General features: G+C 35.6%; 1 protein-coding gene across 6 annotated transcripts in view; it reads right to left on the bottom strand.

The window, feature by feature from the left end:
- Window positions 1-17,299, bottom strand: part of PHACTR3 (phosphatase and actin regulator 3) — a 282,307-nt gene that overhangs the window by 105,337 nt on the left and 159,671 nt on the right. For all 6 annotated transcript variants that reach the window (XR_007950491.1, XR_007950492.1, XR_007950493.1 and 3 more), the window contains exon 4: window positions 8,527-8,718. Coding sequence is in view for 1 of the 6 variants with exons in the window: in XM_051976674.1 (XP_051832634.1) it covers window positions 8,527-8,718 (192 nt within the window). In the remaining 5 variants the exon portion in view is untranslated. The remainder of the gene's footprint in view (window positions 1-8,526; window positions 8,719-17,299) is intronic.

The raw sequence follows: 17,299 nt of genomic DNA, 5'->3' as shown, positions 1-17,299 counted from the left end.
AGGATTGTGCTGTGTATAATATATGTGAAAAACATGGATGATGATGGCCCAGAATAAGGTAAAGAGGGGTTATAAGTAATAGTCACTGGTTAAAAACTGGATAGAAAGAACTCATTTCTTTACTGCTCAGTGAATATTCTTGAGCAGGGGTTACTAAACTGTGGTGTGTGAACCATATCCAATCCATTGCCTGTTTGTGTATAGCCTGGAAAATGTAAAACCCATTCTTAGCTAACAAACCATAGCAAAAACATGCAGTGGACAGATTTAACCCAAGGGTTATAATTTGCTGACCCTAGTTCTCAAACATATATTTTGTTTGCCATGTTTGGCAAACAAAGAAACTTCTTTCAAAGGGAAAAAAACTCTTATGGAGGGATATGCTATCTTTTGACATAATATTTTCATATATGAGAAACATAGCAAGCCAGTGCCTTAGAGTGTAAAGGAAGAGATAAAAAAAAGAGGTTCAGATCATACTGGAGCCAATCATAAAATAATTATTTTTTGTCTTTTACTTACTATCAGAAAAGGGGGGTAGCCTGAAAATAGGATTTTTTAAAATGATACCAAATTTGTGTAAAGCCGGACAAAGGAATGTACTAGTGAAGTTAGGAACAGGTGGACACCAACATATGGAATGTGAGTGATGTACTGATGACTTAGAAATATTAAAAGAGAAAGAGGGAGTGAAACCTTTGAGCCCTTGGACAAATCACTGATATGGGGAAAGATGAGGAAAAAATATGGATAAGAAATGAGAAGTTGTGATCCATAGGGATAGAAGGCATACTCTATAACGATAAGATCACATTATAGGATCATGATTTCTTAAATATTTAATTCCATTCAACATGATAATATGTATTAATGGGGAAAGGGAAGGGAAAAAGAACTCATTAATTAATCACCTACTATTTGTCAGACACTTTGCTAAGTGTTTTAAAACTATTATATCATTTGATCCTCACAACTTTAAGAATTTGGTGCTATTTTTGGGGGGAGAAGTAAATAGTATTTTATCTTTCCCAATTATATATAAAGATAGTTTTCAATATTTGCTTTTTATAAGATTTTGAGGTTCAATTTTTTCTTCCCTTCCTCTTTTCCATCCTTACTCCCCAAGAAGGCAAGCAATATCAGATTGCTTATGCTTGTATGACCATATAAACATATTCCCATGTTAGTCATGTTGTGAAAGAAGAAACATAACAAATGGAAAATGTCACCAAAAGTGAAAATAGTATGCTTTGATTTGCATTCAAACTCCATAATTCTTTCTCTGGATATAGATAGCATTTCCTATTCGAAGTCTTTGGGAATTGGCTTGGATCATTGTATGGCTGAGAAGAGCTAAATCCATTATAGTTGAACTTCACACAATGTTGCTGTTACTATGTACAATGTTCTCCTGGTTCTGCCCACTTCAGTCAGCACTGGTTCATTTAAGTCTTTTAAGTTCTTCTGAAAGCCACTTGCTCATCGTTTATTATAGCACATTAGGATTCTATTACATTCATATATGATAACTTGTTCAATCATTCCCCAATTTATGGATATTCCTTCAATTTTGAATTCTTTGTCAAGTAGGTGCTATCATTATCCCCATTTTAGAGATGAGAAAGCTGAGGCAAACAGATTAAATGATTGTCCCAGGATCACATAGCTGGATCTGAGTACAGTTCTTCCAGATTCCAGATTCCAGATACAGGCTATCCAGCACATGCCCTGACTGTCTCTCTATGCTATTATGGGCAAAGAACTTTACTAAGCATGATAGATACAAAATTTTAAAAGAGAAACAGTTCTGAAATCAAGGATCATCCAATTGATTGTTGAGGGCACACATGGATAAACATAATACAAAGTAGTGAGTGAAAAATAAGGGGGAGGAATTTTAGAAAGCAGTTACTTGAGGACAATTTAAGAAAGGAAAAAATGCCAACAATCCAGGGGGAAGGAAGAATCACAAAAATGTTTAAGATTATAATAATAAGATAACCTGAAAATAAATTTTTGATATTTTAAAATAAAAAAATAATCTGATGAATCAGGAGATGAAAGACTTGTATTGTTATCTTCACTTATATCCTTAGTACCATGTTCTCATCAGCAACAAAGAAAAAGAAAAAAAAAAACAACTCTTAAGAATTAGACTGTAACTACTTTGAGTTTTACAATTTTTAGAATACAATCATAGATTTTGAGTTGGAAGAAATTGTAAAGACCCATTTTTTTCCTCTTATTTTATGAATGGAAAAATTGAGGTTCAGAGTGATGACTCCATAAACATTGAGAATAAGTGATTGAGGCAGGTTTGAACCCAGGCTTTCTGGCTCCAGCTCCTGCACTTTTTGTACTACGTTACACTAATGTCCTTTTCTTCCAGAATTCACAATGACAAAATCTTAGTAATCTTATCAATCTTCACTTTTATAAGACTCATGATTAAATTACTCAAAAACCAAGGTAGAAATTATTCCCTACAGTAATTTCATGTCCCGATAAAATAAGTCTAAAAAAGAAAAGGTCAGACTTTACAGTGTTCAATTACATAGTGATTTTAGGATAATGGCAATGTCAGTCCCTTTCTGACTCTCTGGAAAAACAGAAATGAAAAGATGATTTCTGAACCCCTATACATCATCATTTAAACCTTATTCACCATTCAATTCTTCCTTCCCAATATCTTCAACCCTTGTACCCTAAAGTTCCAACCAAACACTACCCTTCCCTTCTACTGTGCCCTCTGGAATGTCTATCTCTTAGGGGAAAAACTTCCCTTCATTCTAAATATTTTCCTTTTCCCTTCCTTCTGGCTTCTAGCTAGTAACAGAACCTGGCTCCTCTCTGATAACACAGTCTTGCTAGCCACCCTCCCTTTCCTGTACTGGTTATACCTTAACTTACCTCACTTATCAAGGTGGGAGAGTTTAAGTACCCTTTGCTCTCCCCACCATTGTCAATTCCAGGTTTTCTTCCTCCATCAAACAATAAATAACTTCTCCTACTCTGAGGTTCATGCTATTTATCTCTGCTATCCTATCAAAATCATAATAACTGTTGCTACAAACCCCCAAGTAACTCCCCTTCAATGAAGTTTGATGCATAGTTCATGATTTTTCTCATCATGTTTTCTGTTGATTATACACTACGAATCCTTGGTCTTAGATCTCTCCAAGTATTGCCTTTGTGTCTATATACATTTGATGAGTGAAAGTGGAATAAATCATACATCTCTTCTGACTGGGAACAATAAAAATCTATATTATACAACCTCAGCCAAGCCCTCACTTTTTCTAGGAAATCCTTAAATGCGTGCCTTATCAACTCATTGTCCTAATCACCACAGGGACTCTTCCAAATTATTTCTTCCTTACATAAACCTTCCATGGTTCCCCCTTCACCTTTCTTAGCTGAGCACCGTGCTTCATATTTTTCAGGGGAAAATGAGGCCATTTACTGTAAACACTCTCTTCTTCCCTTTTCCTCATGTCATATCACTCATGTCTTTTGCTACAATTTCTTCATTCACCTATATCTCACATGATGAGATGATCTTTCTTCTTACCAAGACTAACCTCTCTACCTTTTCAAGTGATTTCATTCCATTCTGTCCCCTGTATCATCCCACTTGTCTTCTTCCTTCCTTCCTGTCTTCCTCCTCCTCCTCTTCCTTCTTCTTTTCTCTCCCTCTCCCTCTCTTACTCCCTCTCTCTTTTCCTTTCCCTCTCTCTCTGGTGTGTGTGTGTGTGGGAAGAATTTAGGGTTACATGACTTGCCCAAGGTCATACAGCTAACAAGTATCTGAGATCCAATATAAACTCAAGTCCTCCTGATTCCAGGGCAGCATTCTAGCCACTGTGCCATCTAACTGTCCCATCCCCACTTAACTTTTCAATCTCTCCTTGGCTGTTTGTTTGTTTCTCTACTGCCTGAAAACATGTCCATGTTTCCCCTATCCTCAGTTCTTCTATCCTGCATTCAGTCTTTTTATCTCTACTAATCTTATATTTCTTCTGCCATTTGTGGCAAACTTCCTTGAAAAGGTCTTCTACAAGAGATGATTCCATTTTCTCTCCTTTCACTCTGTTTTAACCTCTTACAATCCAGCTTTCAACCTTATTGAAACTACTGAAACTGCTCTCTCCAAAATTATTAATAATCTCTTAATGGCCAAATCCAATAACCTTTACTCAATTCTCTTTCTCCTTGATCTCTCTGCAGCTTTTGGCACTGTTGATCATCATCTTCTCTACTTCTATCTAGATTTTTGACATACTTCCCTTCTCCCAGTTCTACTTCTATCCAACTGACTGATCTCTCTCAGTCTTCTTTATTAAATCATTCAGATGATGTCCACATGTCCTCTTACCATAGGTGTGTCCAAGTTTTTGTTTGGATCCTTTCTTTTCTTCTTCTTCTATACTACTTGGTGATCTCATCAGCTACTGGGAATGTAATTACCATCTTCATATTGAGGATTCTCAAATCTACGTGTTCTCTCTTAACTTTTCTGCTGATCTCTCATCTTATATCTGTAAATGCTTTTCTTGACTTCTTGAACTGGATGTTCAGTAGACATCTTAAATTCAACATGTCCAACTTTAAACTCATTATCTCTCTCCCTAAATCCTTCCCACCTCCTAACTTCTTTTATTGTTGAGAGCAATCCCATTCTCCTAGTCCTGCAGTTTCACAGCTGAAGTATCATCTTTGATTCCTTATTGTCTCTCATCCCCCATATCCAATCTGTTTCCAAGGATTATCAATGTTACCTTTACAACATCTCTCAAATTGTTTCCTTTTATCTTTTGATGCAGTCATCAGTCTGCTTCAGGCTCTCATTACTTCATGCCTGAACTATTGTAATAACCTGCTGGTAAATCTGCCTCCTCAAGTCTCTTCCCCACTCTCTATTCACTTTCCATTCAGCCTTCTAAGTGATTTTCCTAAAGCACAGGTCCAACCATTTCACTCCCTCCCCGATTCAATAAACTTTAGTGGCTCCTTATCCTCCTCCAGGATCAAATAGAAAATCTACTTTTTTTTTCATTCAAAACCCTGCATAACCCCTCCTACCTCTCTAGTTTTCTTATTCCTTATTCCCCACCAATCATTCTTTAGTCTGGTAACATCAGCTTCCTTCTTATTCCACACACAAAATACTCCATCTCTTGTGGGACAAGACGGTTCCTCAAGCTTCAGATGTTCTCCCTCCTCATTCTCTTCTACTGACTTTCCTGATTTTCATTAAATTCCAACTAAAATCCCTATCTTCTATAGGAAGCCTTTCCTAACCCTTCTTAATTCTAATGCCTTACTTCTATTAATTACTTCCTATTTATCCTTTATATAGCTCATTGCACATATTTTGTTTTCTTGTTTTTTCTCCTATTATATCCTAAGCTTCTTGAGGGCAGTAACTTGGATTAGGATAAGTGTTGAAATGCAAAAGAACATTCCCCAAAATAAAATAAGCAGAAAAAATTGCAAAAGAGATTTTGATTTTAAAAATTCATCAGAGGGTATTAGCATTTGGAATAAGCTGGCATCTGAAGAAACATAAAAATGAAGTTGTTTAAAATGATCCTGTAGAATGGGACTATGATTAGAGACACAAGTGGCATCATAAAAGATAGAATGGAAAACTCTTTGCAGTGTGATCAGAAACATGCATATTGCAAATGGATGGGATGCGGGTTGACAGGGCACATATCTTGTAAGCATTCTGAAATGTCACTAGAAACTGACCAAAATATCACTAGTAAACAACTTTTCAGAGAAGGAGGACAAATTTCCAAGAAGGGAAAGAAAAAGCCTACAAACTCCCATTAAAAAAAAAACAACTAAAAAAAGATTAAGAAACTCAAAGAAATCTCTGCCCAAAGAAAAGCAGGAAGGCTTCATTACTCAGAAAAAGGCTTACTGAATGAATGATGAATTTGAAACTGTTATAAAATGGAAGTGTAAAATATTTTTTGGTTAAAGAAAACATTTCATTTCTTAATTCTAGGAGCATTAAGAAATGAACTTTTATGAGCCAAATCTCTACTAAAACTCCATTAAGAACCACTATATTTCCAGCCAGCTTATTTTATAAGGTTGATAGGATTTCAAGGTTCAACCACAAAATTGGCAGACTATTTAACTATAAAGAAAAACTTCCTAAAAATTAAGACCATCAGTCATTAACAAGCATTTGTTAAGTATTTCCTATGTGCCAAGCACTGTTAAGCTTCAGACATACAAAGAAAGAAAAGAAAAAGAAAACAAAACCAAAAAAAAACCCATGGTCACTGCCTTACAAGGAGCTGTTCCAAGAAGTGATTTCCTTGCCTTAATTATTTTTTTAATTAGATGTCAGTTTGTTGGAAATATTACAAAGAGAAATCCTGCTTTGGATTAAGCTTTGAACTGGATAGTCTTGCCAGTACCTTCCAAATGTGGAAATATAAGTCTTGAAAATTTTTATATTTAAAAGTTTAAAAACAACAAAGTCAGAAATTTCAACAGTGAGATTGCCATAGTACTCATGTAAAATTGCACAAATAATTGAGTTTTTAAAAGAGGTGGTGGATGTTTAAATATTGTCTGGAAATCTGGACTAGTACAGATCCTCAGGAAGATGATATGATGTAAGTGAAAGAACCCTAATTAGAATTAGAATAAAAAAAGAGAGGAAGGCAAGGTTGGAAACTTGAGAATTTGGTTGATAACATCAAAATTGTAGGTAAGGTTTTTGTAGAGATGTGGTTAATTAAAATCCATATCTTCTTGCTTTTAACAAAGAAATACTGCTGCAAACATATACTAGCTATGTGACTGTAAACCTCATGTTGTTGAGCCTCAGTGGCCTCATCTATAAAATTTAAATAATGTTCTCTCTACTTGTGAGGTTATTATGACAAAAGGTTACTTTTTCAATTGTTAAATGCTATAGAAATGGAAATTGTATATATGTAGGTAGGTGATTTTTTCCCCCCTTCTCCTTTGTGTTCTTGGAAGAATGGCTTGAGGGATGCTGTCTTTTTCAGGGCTGCTTTCTACCTTTTGTGTCTCCCTGACTCATCTAACTCTCATCTGTGACTCCAAGAAACTGTAGCATACATAATGGCCACAACTAGGTAAAATGTTTCAAATTTTTCTCCCCTTCTTTGTATCTTGAGATTTAAGTTGCTTTGTCCAGTTTGTTTTTTAACCAGCCCTTCCTATATATGTTTGATCTTAAAATGAGCAGGAAGAAGTAGCTACAAAGATTTCTATCTATCTGCATCATTAATGCCCATAAACTTCAATATACACTCACATTCAGGCTTCCCAATAGCCGACATAGAATAGTTGTTCAGAGGATTTGACCACAGAGTATTTAGGCATTATTTGCTCTGCTAATGCTACTAGATATTCCAGATGATAGGATGGGAGATAAGCTTTGAGTCAAAAAACCTTAGCTTTATTTTAACCTTCTAACACTTATTAGCTGTGGAACCATGAGCAAATTGCTTTATTAATGTGAATTTCAGTTTTATTCACCAATAAAGTAATAATAATAGCTACCATCTATATATTACTTTAAGGTCTGTAAAATACTTTACAAATTTTTTTTTCAGATGACCCTCTCCACAACTATATGACATCATTGCTATTATTACCTTCATTTTCCAAATGAGAGAGGTTAAATAATTTACTTAAATACTTAAGATCACACAACTAAGAAGTGTAAAGTAAAATTAAACTCAAGTCTTCCTGATTCAAAGATCTCCACTCTTTCCTATTGCATCACCTAACTGTCTTAAATGGGATATAATAACAACAGTCGTTCATAGTTCACTGACTGGATTGTTGTGAAACTCAAATGAGATAATGCGTATAAAGTGTTTTCCCAACTTTAATTTTTTTTCAAATTTCCATTATTATGATGATTATCATTAACAGCAGTAGCATTAGTGTAAGTAGTAGTAATAGTAATATTAGCACTAATAGAAGCAGTTACTGTCATGTGGGGTGATAATAGTTAATTTTTCTCAAGCAAAAGAAAAAACCTTCTTGGAGATGGTTTTATAAGGAAATTAGGTGATTCAGGAGCTACTAACAATACACCCACCCTTCTAAAATAATTTCCTTATCCTCACAAGGCAGTGCCTGCAAATATTAATTAATTCCTTTGGGTTTTCAAGAGTTCCTTATGAGAATGCAAATACCCCTGGTACAGGTAACCTTGTGAATTGTCATCAGTTAATTTTTTAAAGCAAGTTACTGTGGTAACAAGACAAAGAATGGATGAAAGGAAAGAAAAGATTACTATAGACCAATCAAAGAAAGTTTTGCTGAGGGCTAGTCTTATGTTCATTTGTGCTGACACACGTGATATAATGGTCTCCATAAAGACACCTGGACCAACCCATCCCCCTTCCCCCTTCTCCTCTGGAATTCAGTAAGCATTGCTTTCCGTCTTGGTAGTGAATCCTAACCTTGAGGTATGGAGGGCTGCTGCAAGAAGACCCTGTAAGAGGTACATCCAAATACCTGCATCTTCTTTCTGTTCCTCTGAGTGCAGCTCCTTGTCAAGTGAGGTCTGATCTGTGGCAGCTGCTGCTTCTGCTATGGAGCTTTCTTGCTGCATCTCTTCTGAGGTAAAGGCCTGGCATTTGGGGGTTGAAGGATCACTCTGCGTTGCTCTAGTGCCAGCATCAGCACTGCATGCTTTGGCTTCAGCATCTAAAACATCATGCCATTTAATCTGAATTAAATTATCAGAATTAAATTACAGAAGCCTTCAAATTCTACAACACGAGGACATTTCTCTACCAAGAACCTGCTAATCGGCCTGACCACTCCTGGCTCAAGAACTCTCTTGCCCTTACTCAGTAATCAATAATTCACCTTACTTACCTCAAGCATCAGTGAGTGAGTGCCCACTCCAACAAGGATGGAAATTTTAGGACAAATCTGATGCTCTCCTTTTTTGGTGGTGGTCGTAGAAGGGGATTTGAATTTGTGATTTTTTGAGGTAGGAAACTTTCAGTGAGAAAACTTTCTCTGCTGATATAGATCAGCAAATCTTCTAGCTCCCAATTAATTTCACATTCTGCTATTTCCATTTTTTTCAATGAGAAAACTTTCTCTGCTGATGTAAATCAGCAAATCTTCTAGCTCCCAATTAATTTCACATTCTACTGTTTCCATTTTTCCCCATTGGATTAGTTCTCTGATTCCAAAATAAAATGGGCTATCTTTGATCTATAAAATGGAAGTGGGGAAATACCGATCCCCTTTCCCTTATTATACTCTTACTGAAGGTGCAGGTAACTGCAACAGGTATTAGAGATGCCTAGGACACTGAATGGTTAAGAATGTGTCACAGTCAGTATGTTAAGGGAATGACTTGAACCCATATCCTCCTAACTCCAAGAAGTCTAACTAAGGCCCGCAACGCTGCCTCTTGAGATTACACATACCAGATGCTTGCAGAGTATCTGTTAAATGCTTAATTAGTCATCCATGTTCTCTAACCTCTAATCCTATTATACCGCTTTGCCTTCTCACTCTTCCCTTCACATCCCCCAGCACACTTCTTCCAGGTTTATCCCCTAGTATAAAGATTTTTTAACCAGTCTGTGAAATTTATACACACACAAAAACATATAGATACACACATATAGACATACACATACATATAGGTATGTATATGTGCCTGTATATAGGTATATGTTTGGACTCTGGGCTTCCTGACTCAAAATTTTCTATCCACCGTGCTACCCACTGTGCAATGTAACACAAATACATATGAATACACATGCACATATACATGTATTTTTATGAATATATGTATATGCACACACCTTTTATATAGGCACATGCTCTCACAATATATATACTAACAAATATATAATTGTGACTATAACTATATAAATATTAAATATAGATATATCTACTATAGTCAGGAAGACCTGAGTTCAAAAACAGTGACAGACATGTACTAGCTGGGTAAATCACTTAATTCCTGTTTGCCTCAATTTTCTCATATATAAAATGGGGATAATAATGACACCTATCTCCAGGATTATTGTAAAAATCAAATAAGATAATTATAAAGAACAATATATGGCACATAGTAAATTCTGTATAAATGTCAGCTGTCATAATCATAATACTGTTATATATTTATACATATTTTGATAACTATTTTAATATTATTGAATTTGCAATTGTATGCATTTTATTTCATGCCTTTAAAAACATGATTCTGAAAAGGAGTTCATCAGATTCACCAAATTATCCCAAGAGTCAATGACACCAAAAAGACACTCTGCTCAAGTGTCTCCCCTCAAATCCTGTCACTCCTGATGCTAAAGGGATGCTCACCATTGGTGCTCCTTTTCTTTCTCCATTTCCTAGCCACAAGGAGTACTCCTGGATTAATGATAGCTCAAGGGGACTCAAAGACCTAGAAAGCATTTTCTTGTTTCTTCCCATTTTCTGAAAGAGGGGGCTTCTGAAAACAAATCAGCTTCTGCTTTGAGACAGACTGTACCTGAGTCACTTTCAGGAGGCTTATTGGGTCCAAGAAGCACAAAATTAAGGCCTTTTCTCCTCCTGCGGGTTCTTAGAGCTGCCAGAAAGCTCAAAGACAGCATTAGATTATAGCCCATGTGCTTAGCAGCCTGGATCTGCAGCGCTGATCAAGGCTCCAACATGCTTATGATGTAAGATTAATCACAGACACATGCACACGCTTTGGCTCTCTTGCAGAGCATGTAAGCTTTTTTTTTTTTTTTTTTTTTTTAAATAGTCCAAGCTCACTATTCTGGCTTAGAATCTCGTTCAGAGAAAAGTTACCATTCTTACAATGGTCCCTGCAGGAGCACAGTTGCTAAGATACAGACCAGGGATGGGGCGGAGCTTTTTTTCACAGCTCCATCTCCACATTATGTTTGGTCTGCTCATGATCAGGGGCACATGAGCAGCTGTTCCCATTGTGTATCCGATGCCTTTTTCCTCCCTGGCATTACAGAATGGAATAGATTGGAGGGAGCCTATACTTTACACTACAAGGGGAGCAGGAACTCATAGAGACCAGCATTTCTATGGGGCAGAAAGAGGATTTTTGATCAAATTCTCAGGGGCAGGCTAGGAGAGTGGAGGGAGAGATAATATACATCATCAGACAGCACTAGACATGGTATCATGACAATAAATTTTAAAAATCTAATTACAAAATGTTAAATTAGTTAAGTCATTGAGGAAAAATTTTAGAGGCATTTCTGCTAGAAGATAGAGAAAAGTCACCTCTGTGGTTCTCTGAGCAGCTTATGACACTGAGAAATTCACAAGCTAATCTTTATGACCGTAGAGGGAAGACCCTGCGTGTCCACAAATAGCTTTACAAGCAGAAAGCAATGATTCAAGGAAGGAGAGGGCAATAAGGAGAGGGAAATGGGAAATGACAATTCTTTCTTTTTTTCCTTCCTAATCCTTAGTTAAAAAAAAAAAAAAAACAAAAAAAAAACACACCTGATCCAGTGAGGTGTTTTCAACCTTTTTACAATCTCTAATACACCTTGGCTTTCAAAAATCATCCCATATCACTTATTTAATATGAAAAATGAATTCTAGAGTTTATTATGCATATACACATGATAAATGAGATCAACTGAAGGGATTAATTTTTCATAAAGAAAAAAATTAATATGGTAACATAATTTTTAGTATAATAAGATTATTCGTTCTCCATTCCACAAATTTGTTTTAATACTTTGGGAATGCTTCAATGGGATAACAGTTAATTACCAAATATTCACAATTGTCTCTAGGAATATGCTAGCTCAAGGAGAGAACATTTGATCTAACCTCTTAAATATCTACTAAAAACCTAAAACTAACTATAAATTTGCTCTGTCCAGATTGTGGGTAATAGAAGTAAATAACACAAAATGTATTCAAAAAGTCCTACAAAGTAAAAACATTCACAAATCACTTTTCTCCAAAGTCAGTACTGCAACAGAAATATACATAATTAGAAGGTAAACTCTGTTCTATTATTTTCACTCTTTATACATTTTCTTTTTTATCAATCTCATTATTGTTAGAGTTTCAGACAGAAACTTCAATTGAACAAATCCTAAATTTAGATTATTTGCTCTGTCTTTCTAATCTTCAATCTCCAAATTACAGCTAAATTTTGGTCTGTATGGATGCTCAAGTATTTCAATCCATCTTAAAACAAATTCATTCTCCCAGTCACCTCAGCTCAAATCCTCTCCATGGACTTTGATTTCCTTTCTATGCCCCCCTTAATTCATCGCTATCACTACTCTAAATAGGACCCTCATTACCTCCTGTCAGGACTATCATTAATGGCTTTCCCCCTACTCTGTTCTCTCTCCCCTTTATTTCCTCAACATGCTAACCTCCTAATGGACAACTCTGACCCAGTTCCATATCGAATCAGAATATATCAATAGTGCCCTATTAAGAAATCCAAAGACCTTTTTGATCTAAGTCTAATCCACTTGTCTAACTTTTTAATCATATTATTCACTCTTCCTAATTACACTGCAACCAAAATGAATCACTTGCCATTCCCTGAACACTCTCTATTTCTGTGCCTTTGCTCAAGCTATTACTTGGAATGCCCTTCTCTTCCACATCTCTGAAATCTTAACATCATAGATCAAGTTATCTCCTCTATGAAGCCTTATGAAACTCCCTAATCAGAAACAATCTCTTAATTCCCATAATATTTTAAACATGAAATTATAATATTAAGCCTCGAATAGAGTTGTCTTTGCACGTATTTTATCTTTCCTTCTTTATCTATATTGTAAACTTCTTGAGGGTAAGAATTATCTCATTTTTCTTTGTATTTTTCACATAGCCTGGCAATATAGTAAGTATTCAGTTAATAATTATTGGGAATATACATGAGTTGAGTTGCTAAGAGAAGCTGGGGTCGGGAAGGGGGCAGGGAGAAGAGTTCAATCACTCATTCCTTCATTCAAGAAAGATTATGTTTCCTACCATGTATATGCCTCTAGAGAATTGGGTTAGGCACTAAGGAAGGGATTCTTAATTTTTTTTCTGTCCTTTGACAATCTGGTGAACTTCTTAGAATGAAATTTTTAAATGCCTAAATAAAACAGGATTACAAAGCAAAACAATTATGTTGAACTATAGTTGTCAAAATATTTTTAAAAAATAAATTCACAGACCTTAGGTTAAGAACCTGAATCAATAATTGGACCTAATAATATAAGACACAATCCATGTTTTCATAGAATTCATAGTCTAGTAGGATAAATTCTACACATGGATCATTATAACACACTTATCACATGATAAATGCCTACATGAAAAAAAGTGCTATGTGAGATCTGAGTGGGAAGGTCATTTCCAACCTGGGATCAAGGAAGAGGTTAAAGATTACTCAGGTTGTCTCAGAACAATCATGCCATTTTAATGACTGGAATAAACGTTCCCTACTTTTTTGTTCTCTTAAGGAAAAAAGGAACAAATTTAACCCAAAGGGATTAAGAGATGTTACAAACCATTTCTAATCCGGTTTTAGGAAGGATTAACATTGCTGTTGATGCTGTTGTTTTAAGCAGCAGTTGATAAAATACATATGTTAATAAAGGCACAGAATAATCCCTGGGGGGGCCAAGAACCTCATCTAGCTAGAAGCAAATCACATGAAGCATATTATATTAGCCTTCAGTTGGCCATTACTCATGGCCTCTGTCTAGACACCAGCGCAGTCTTGTAAATCTCCTTGATAGTTTTATAGTTTATAGCCTCAAACAAGGGACCCTCCACATCCAAGGGTCCCTTTTAAAAGGACATTCTCCCCTGCCTAGTACTTGACTGAAGAAGATTACTCACTGTTTATTTTTACTAAAATGGCTTTAAGATAAAAAAAACTTTCTCTGTTCTCCAACCAAAAGACAATCCAATCATCCTGCTCTTTTTAAATTCCCCTTTCCTTGGTTCTCCATCTCTTGGCATTACTACTACAATAACGGCTTCCGGTTTGCAGAGCATCTTATTTCATCCTTCCAACAACCCTGGAAAATAAGTGTTATTATTATTTCGATTTTACAAATGAGGAAACTGAAACAGAAATTAACTGACTTGCCCAGGCTCATGGAACTATTAAGTGTCTGAGGTCACATTTGAATCCAGGTCTTCCTGACTCTATCCATTGAGCCACTGAGCATCCCCTAGATAGGGATAAAGAAGGTGTGCATCTTGTAAATACACTGACTGAGTAAACCAGGTAAATACAAAGATATGATTGAGAGAACCCTGTGAACTACTTCATATAGGAGGTAACACTTGAACTGAGCCTTGAAGCAAACTGCACTTAGCATACATACCATAAAATTTTAGATATCCTATGTTGAAAAAGGAAGATGGCACCTGGAGACCCATAATATAGAGTAAGAAGAGTTTTAGTCTAGAAATCAGGAGACCACAATTCTACTGCTGGCTCTACTATTGATTGCCTAGCTGACATTGGGTATTCATGCAACCTCCTTCAGCCTCAATTTCTTTAACTATAAAATGGGAAGGTTAGAATGGATGAACAATTCAAGTCCCATCTAGTTGCAATGTTCTGTGGTTCTGTGTAATTAGCATTTCTATGAACATAAACACTGAATCTCTTTTACCTATGAAACTTGATCAGAAATCAAAATACAATATCCTTTCAACGAACTGGAGGAGAGGATGATTAACATTCACAAGCTAATCCAAAAGTTTATTTAACTAATACAGAAAACTTTTGTACTTTGAACTTGCAAAAACTTCAAGATTTCTGTGGTTTCAAGAAGTTCTGTGAGGATTGAATGAATTAAGGCACGTAAAATTTCCTTCCAGGCTGTAATACTTCATTTCCATTGGACTCTCTTCTCCCATACCATAAATGCCTCTTCATTCTGAAAGCTTAGTCCACTCCTGGACTGCTCACATTGGAATTACTATCTGTCCCTGACCCTCTCCAGATTGGTTATTTCCTCTCAGAGCATCCAATGTAAGTAGTGAGTCAGCCTGGGTCAAAAATGTCTCCAGGTTACACTGTTGACTCACCTTCATAAGATTTCCTCTCCTTGCCCCAAGACCAGTACCTTTTCTCTCTTCCCCGATCAGTTCCCTTTTATTGGTGTTCCATTAAAATGTAATGTCCTTAAGAGTAGAGACTGCCCTTCTTAGAATAATTGCTTGTTGAAGACAATTCCAAAAAATTAATGATGAAGCATACTATGGATCTCCAGAGAAAGAACTGATATTATCTGAATATAGACTAAAGCATACTATTTTTCACTTTCTTTCTTTCTTTACTTTTATTTGAATTTTCTTATACAAAATTACTAACATGGAAATGTTTTACATTACTGCATATATATAAAACCTATATCTGATTGCTTACTGTCCTGGGGAAAAAATAGGGAAGGAAGAGAGGGAAGAATAGAATTTGGAACTCAAAACTTAAAAAAAAACCCATAAGTTAAAAAAAATTAACATGTAATTAAGAGAAAATAAAATATCATATTTTTTTTTAAAAAAAGAAATGCTTCTTGGCTGACATTTTGCAAATTTTAAATGCAAACTTTATATTCATAACTGATTTACATCTTTGCTTTGTGTTCTCTATGAAGAAAGGCAAATTAAATATATAAAACAGGTCTCAAGGGAACAACCTTCCCACTTCAACTGACATCCTTCTAGGTCAGATCCTCATTATTATAATGTCCTAACTTCTTTTTGCCTTCCAACCTCTTCTCCATTTTCCTAATGCATAGTTTTAATCATGCCATGTCCCTGATCAAAAATACTTCAGTGGTTCCCTACTATCTATCGTCCAAAGCATAAATTCTAAAGTTTGCTGTTCAAGGGCTTTCATGAACTGGCTCTGACTTAGCATTCTAATCATAATTCATGGTATTTTCTTTCAAAGACATACTATATTTCAACTTCTCTTTTGCCTTTGTGTCTTTGCACAAATCAATTACTATGCCATGGCTGAAATATACATCCCTCTTTCCCTCACTCATCACCACATGTCATCTATTGAAAGAATTCTCTTCTTTGTTCCAGATAAGAATGACCTCCTTATAGTATATCCCAGGATTGCAAAGAAGCTTATAGATGGAGAGTGAGTGTGTGTGTGTGTGTGTGTGTGTGTGTGTGTGTGTATGTATGTGTGTGTGTGTGTGTGTTGGGTGGGGGGGAATAGAGGCAAGTGGGGTTAAGTGACTTGCCCAGGATCACACAGATAAGTGTTTGAGTCTGGATTTGAACTCAGGTTCCCCTGACTGCAAGAGCTGGTGCTTCATCCTCAGAGCCATCTCTGAGGCCCCAGTTTATAGCCATACTGTTTTAAGCCATACTAGAATAACAATATTCTCTAACACTTCACAAGCGGTCATCCAGCCTTTGCTTGAAGACTTCCAGGAATGAGAACTTGCCACCTCCTAAGTCATTCTAAATTTTGGAAAATGACTCATAGTCCAGTTCTGTCACAAAATTTCTTTTGCAATCTTAAGCAATTAACTGAATTCAGAAGATTTGTGATCAAATTCTAACTCTGTGATCTTGGACTACTTGATCTCTTATAATTTTTAAGTTTCTTAACTTGTAAAATAGTAGCAATTATATATTCTTTTTATATCTCAAAGATTTGAGGAGAGGAAAAAGAAAATAATTGCTTTCGATATGTCTCGAAATAGCAAAAGTACTACAAAGATATAAAACATCATTATTCACTAACTGGTTTTTTTAGTTCTGAAAAAACTTGTAGAAATGTAAAGCAAAAGGTGAGAAGACTAAATTCCAAGGTGCTGGAGATTCAACCTGCCTAGCCCTGTTATATCAGTAGCATTTCAGTGTTTATGATCAGGTTCCCATTAGAATTCCCAAAACATAAACTATTTTTCAAGGATGTAGGGTTTGGCAAAACCCAAATTGCCCTTTGCCAGTTTTTCTCTTTAATTTTTAAAACATGTCATTTATTCTGAAAGGAACTGATTCTATATCTTTTTTTTTTTGGCCCATTTATTCTTCATTCACTGAAATGTTATTTTTTTAGCATGATTTGATGACTAAAGATCATTCTCTTTAAAAAAAAATTTTTTTTGCTTAAAACAAAACTAAAAATATGAGGATTTGGATGCTTGACTGAAAAATTAACAAGTAAAATATTCCAGCTTTTTAACTTGGCAAAATGTACTCCCTCTACATCTCTGAGATGCCTCTATTGGAGAGTTAAATAAGGTACATGGTGCATGACTGTTCATGAATG

The sequence above is a fragment of the Antechinus flavipes genome, chromosome 2 (genome assembly GCF_016432865.1).
Source record: "Antechinus flavipes isolate AdamAnt ecotype Samford, QLD, Australia chromosome 2, AdamAnt_v2, whole genome shotgun sequence".
NCBI lineage: Eukaryota > Metazoa > Chordata > Mammalia > Dasyuromorphia > Dasyuridae > Antechinus > Antechinus flavipes.
Note: the sequence above shows the minus strand (reverse complement) of the source record. Positions and strands in the feature narration are given on the sequence as shown.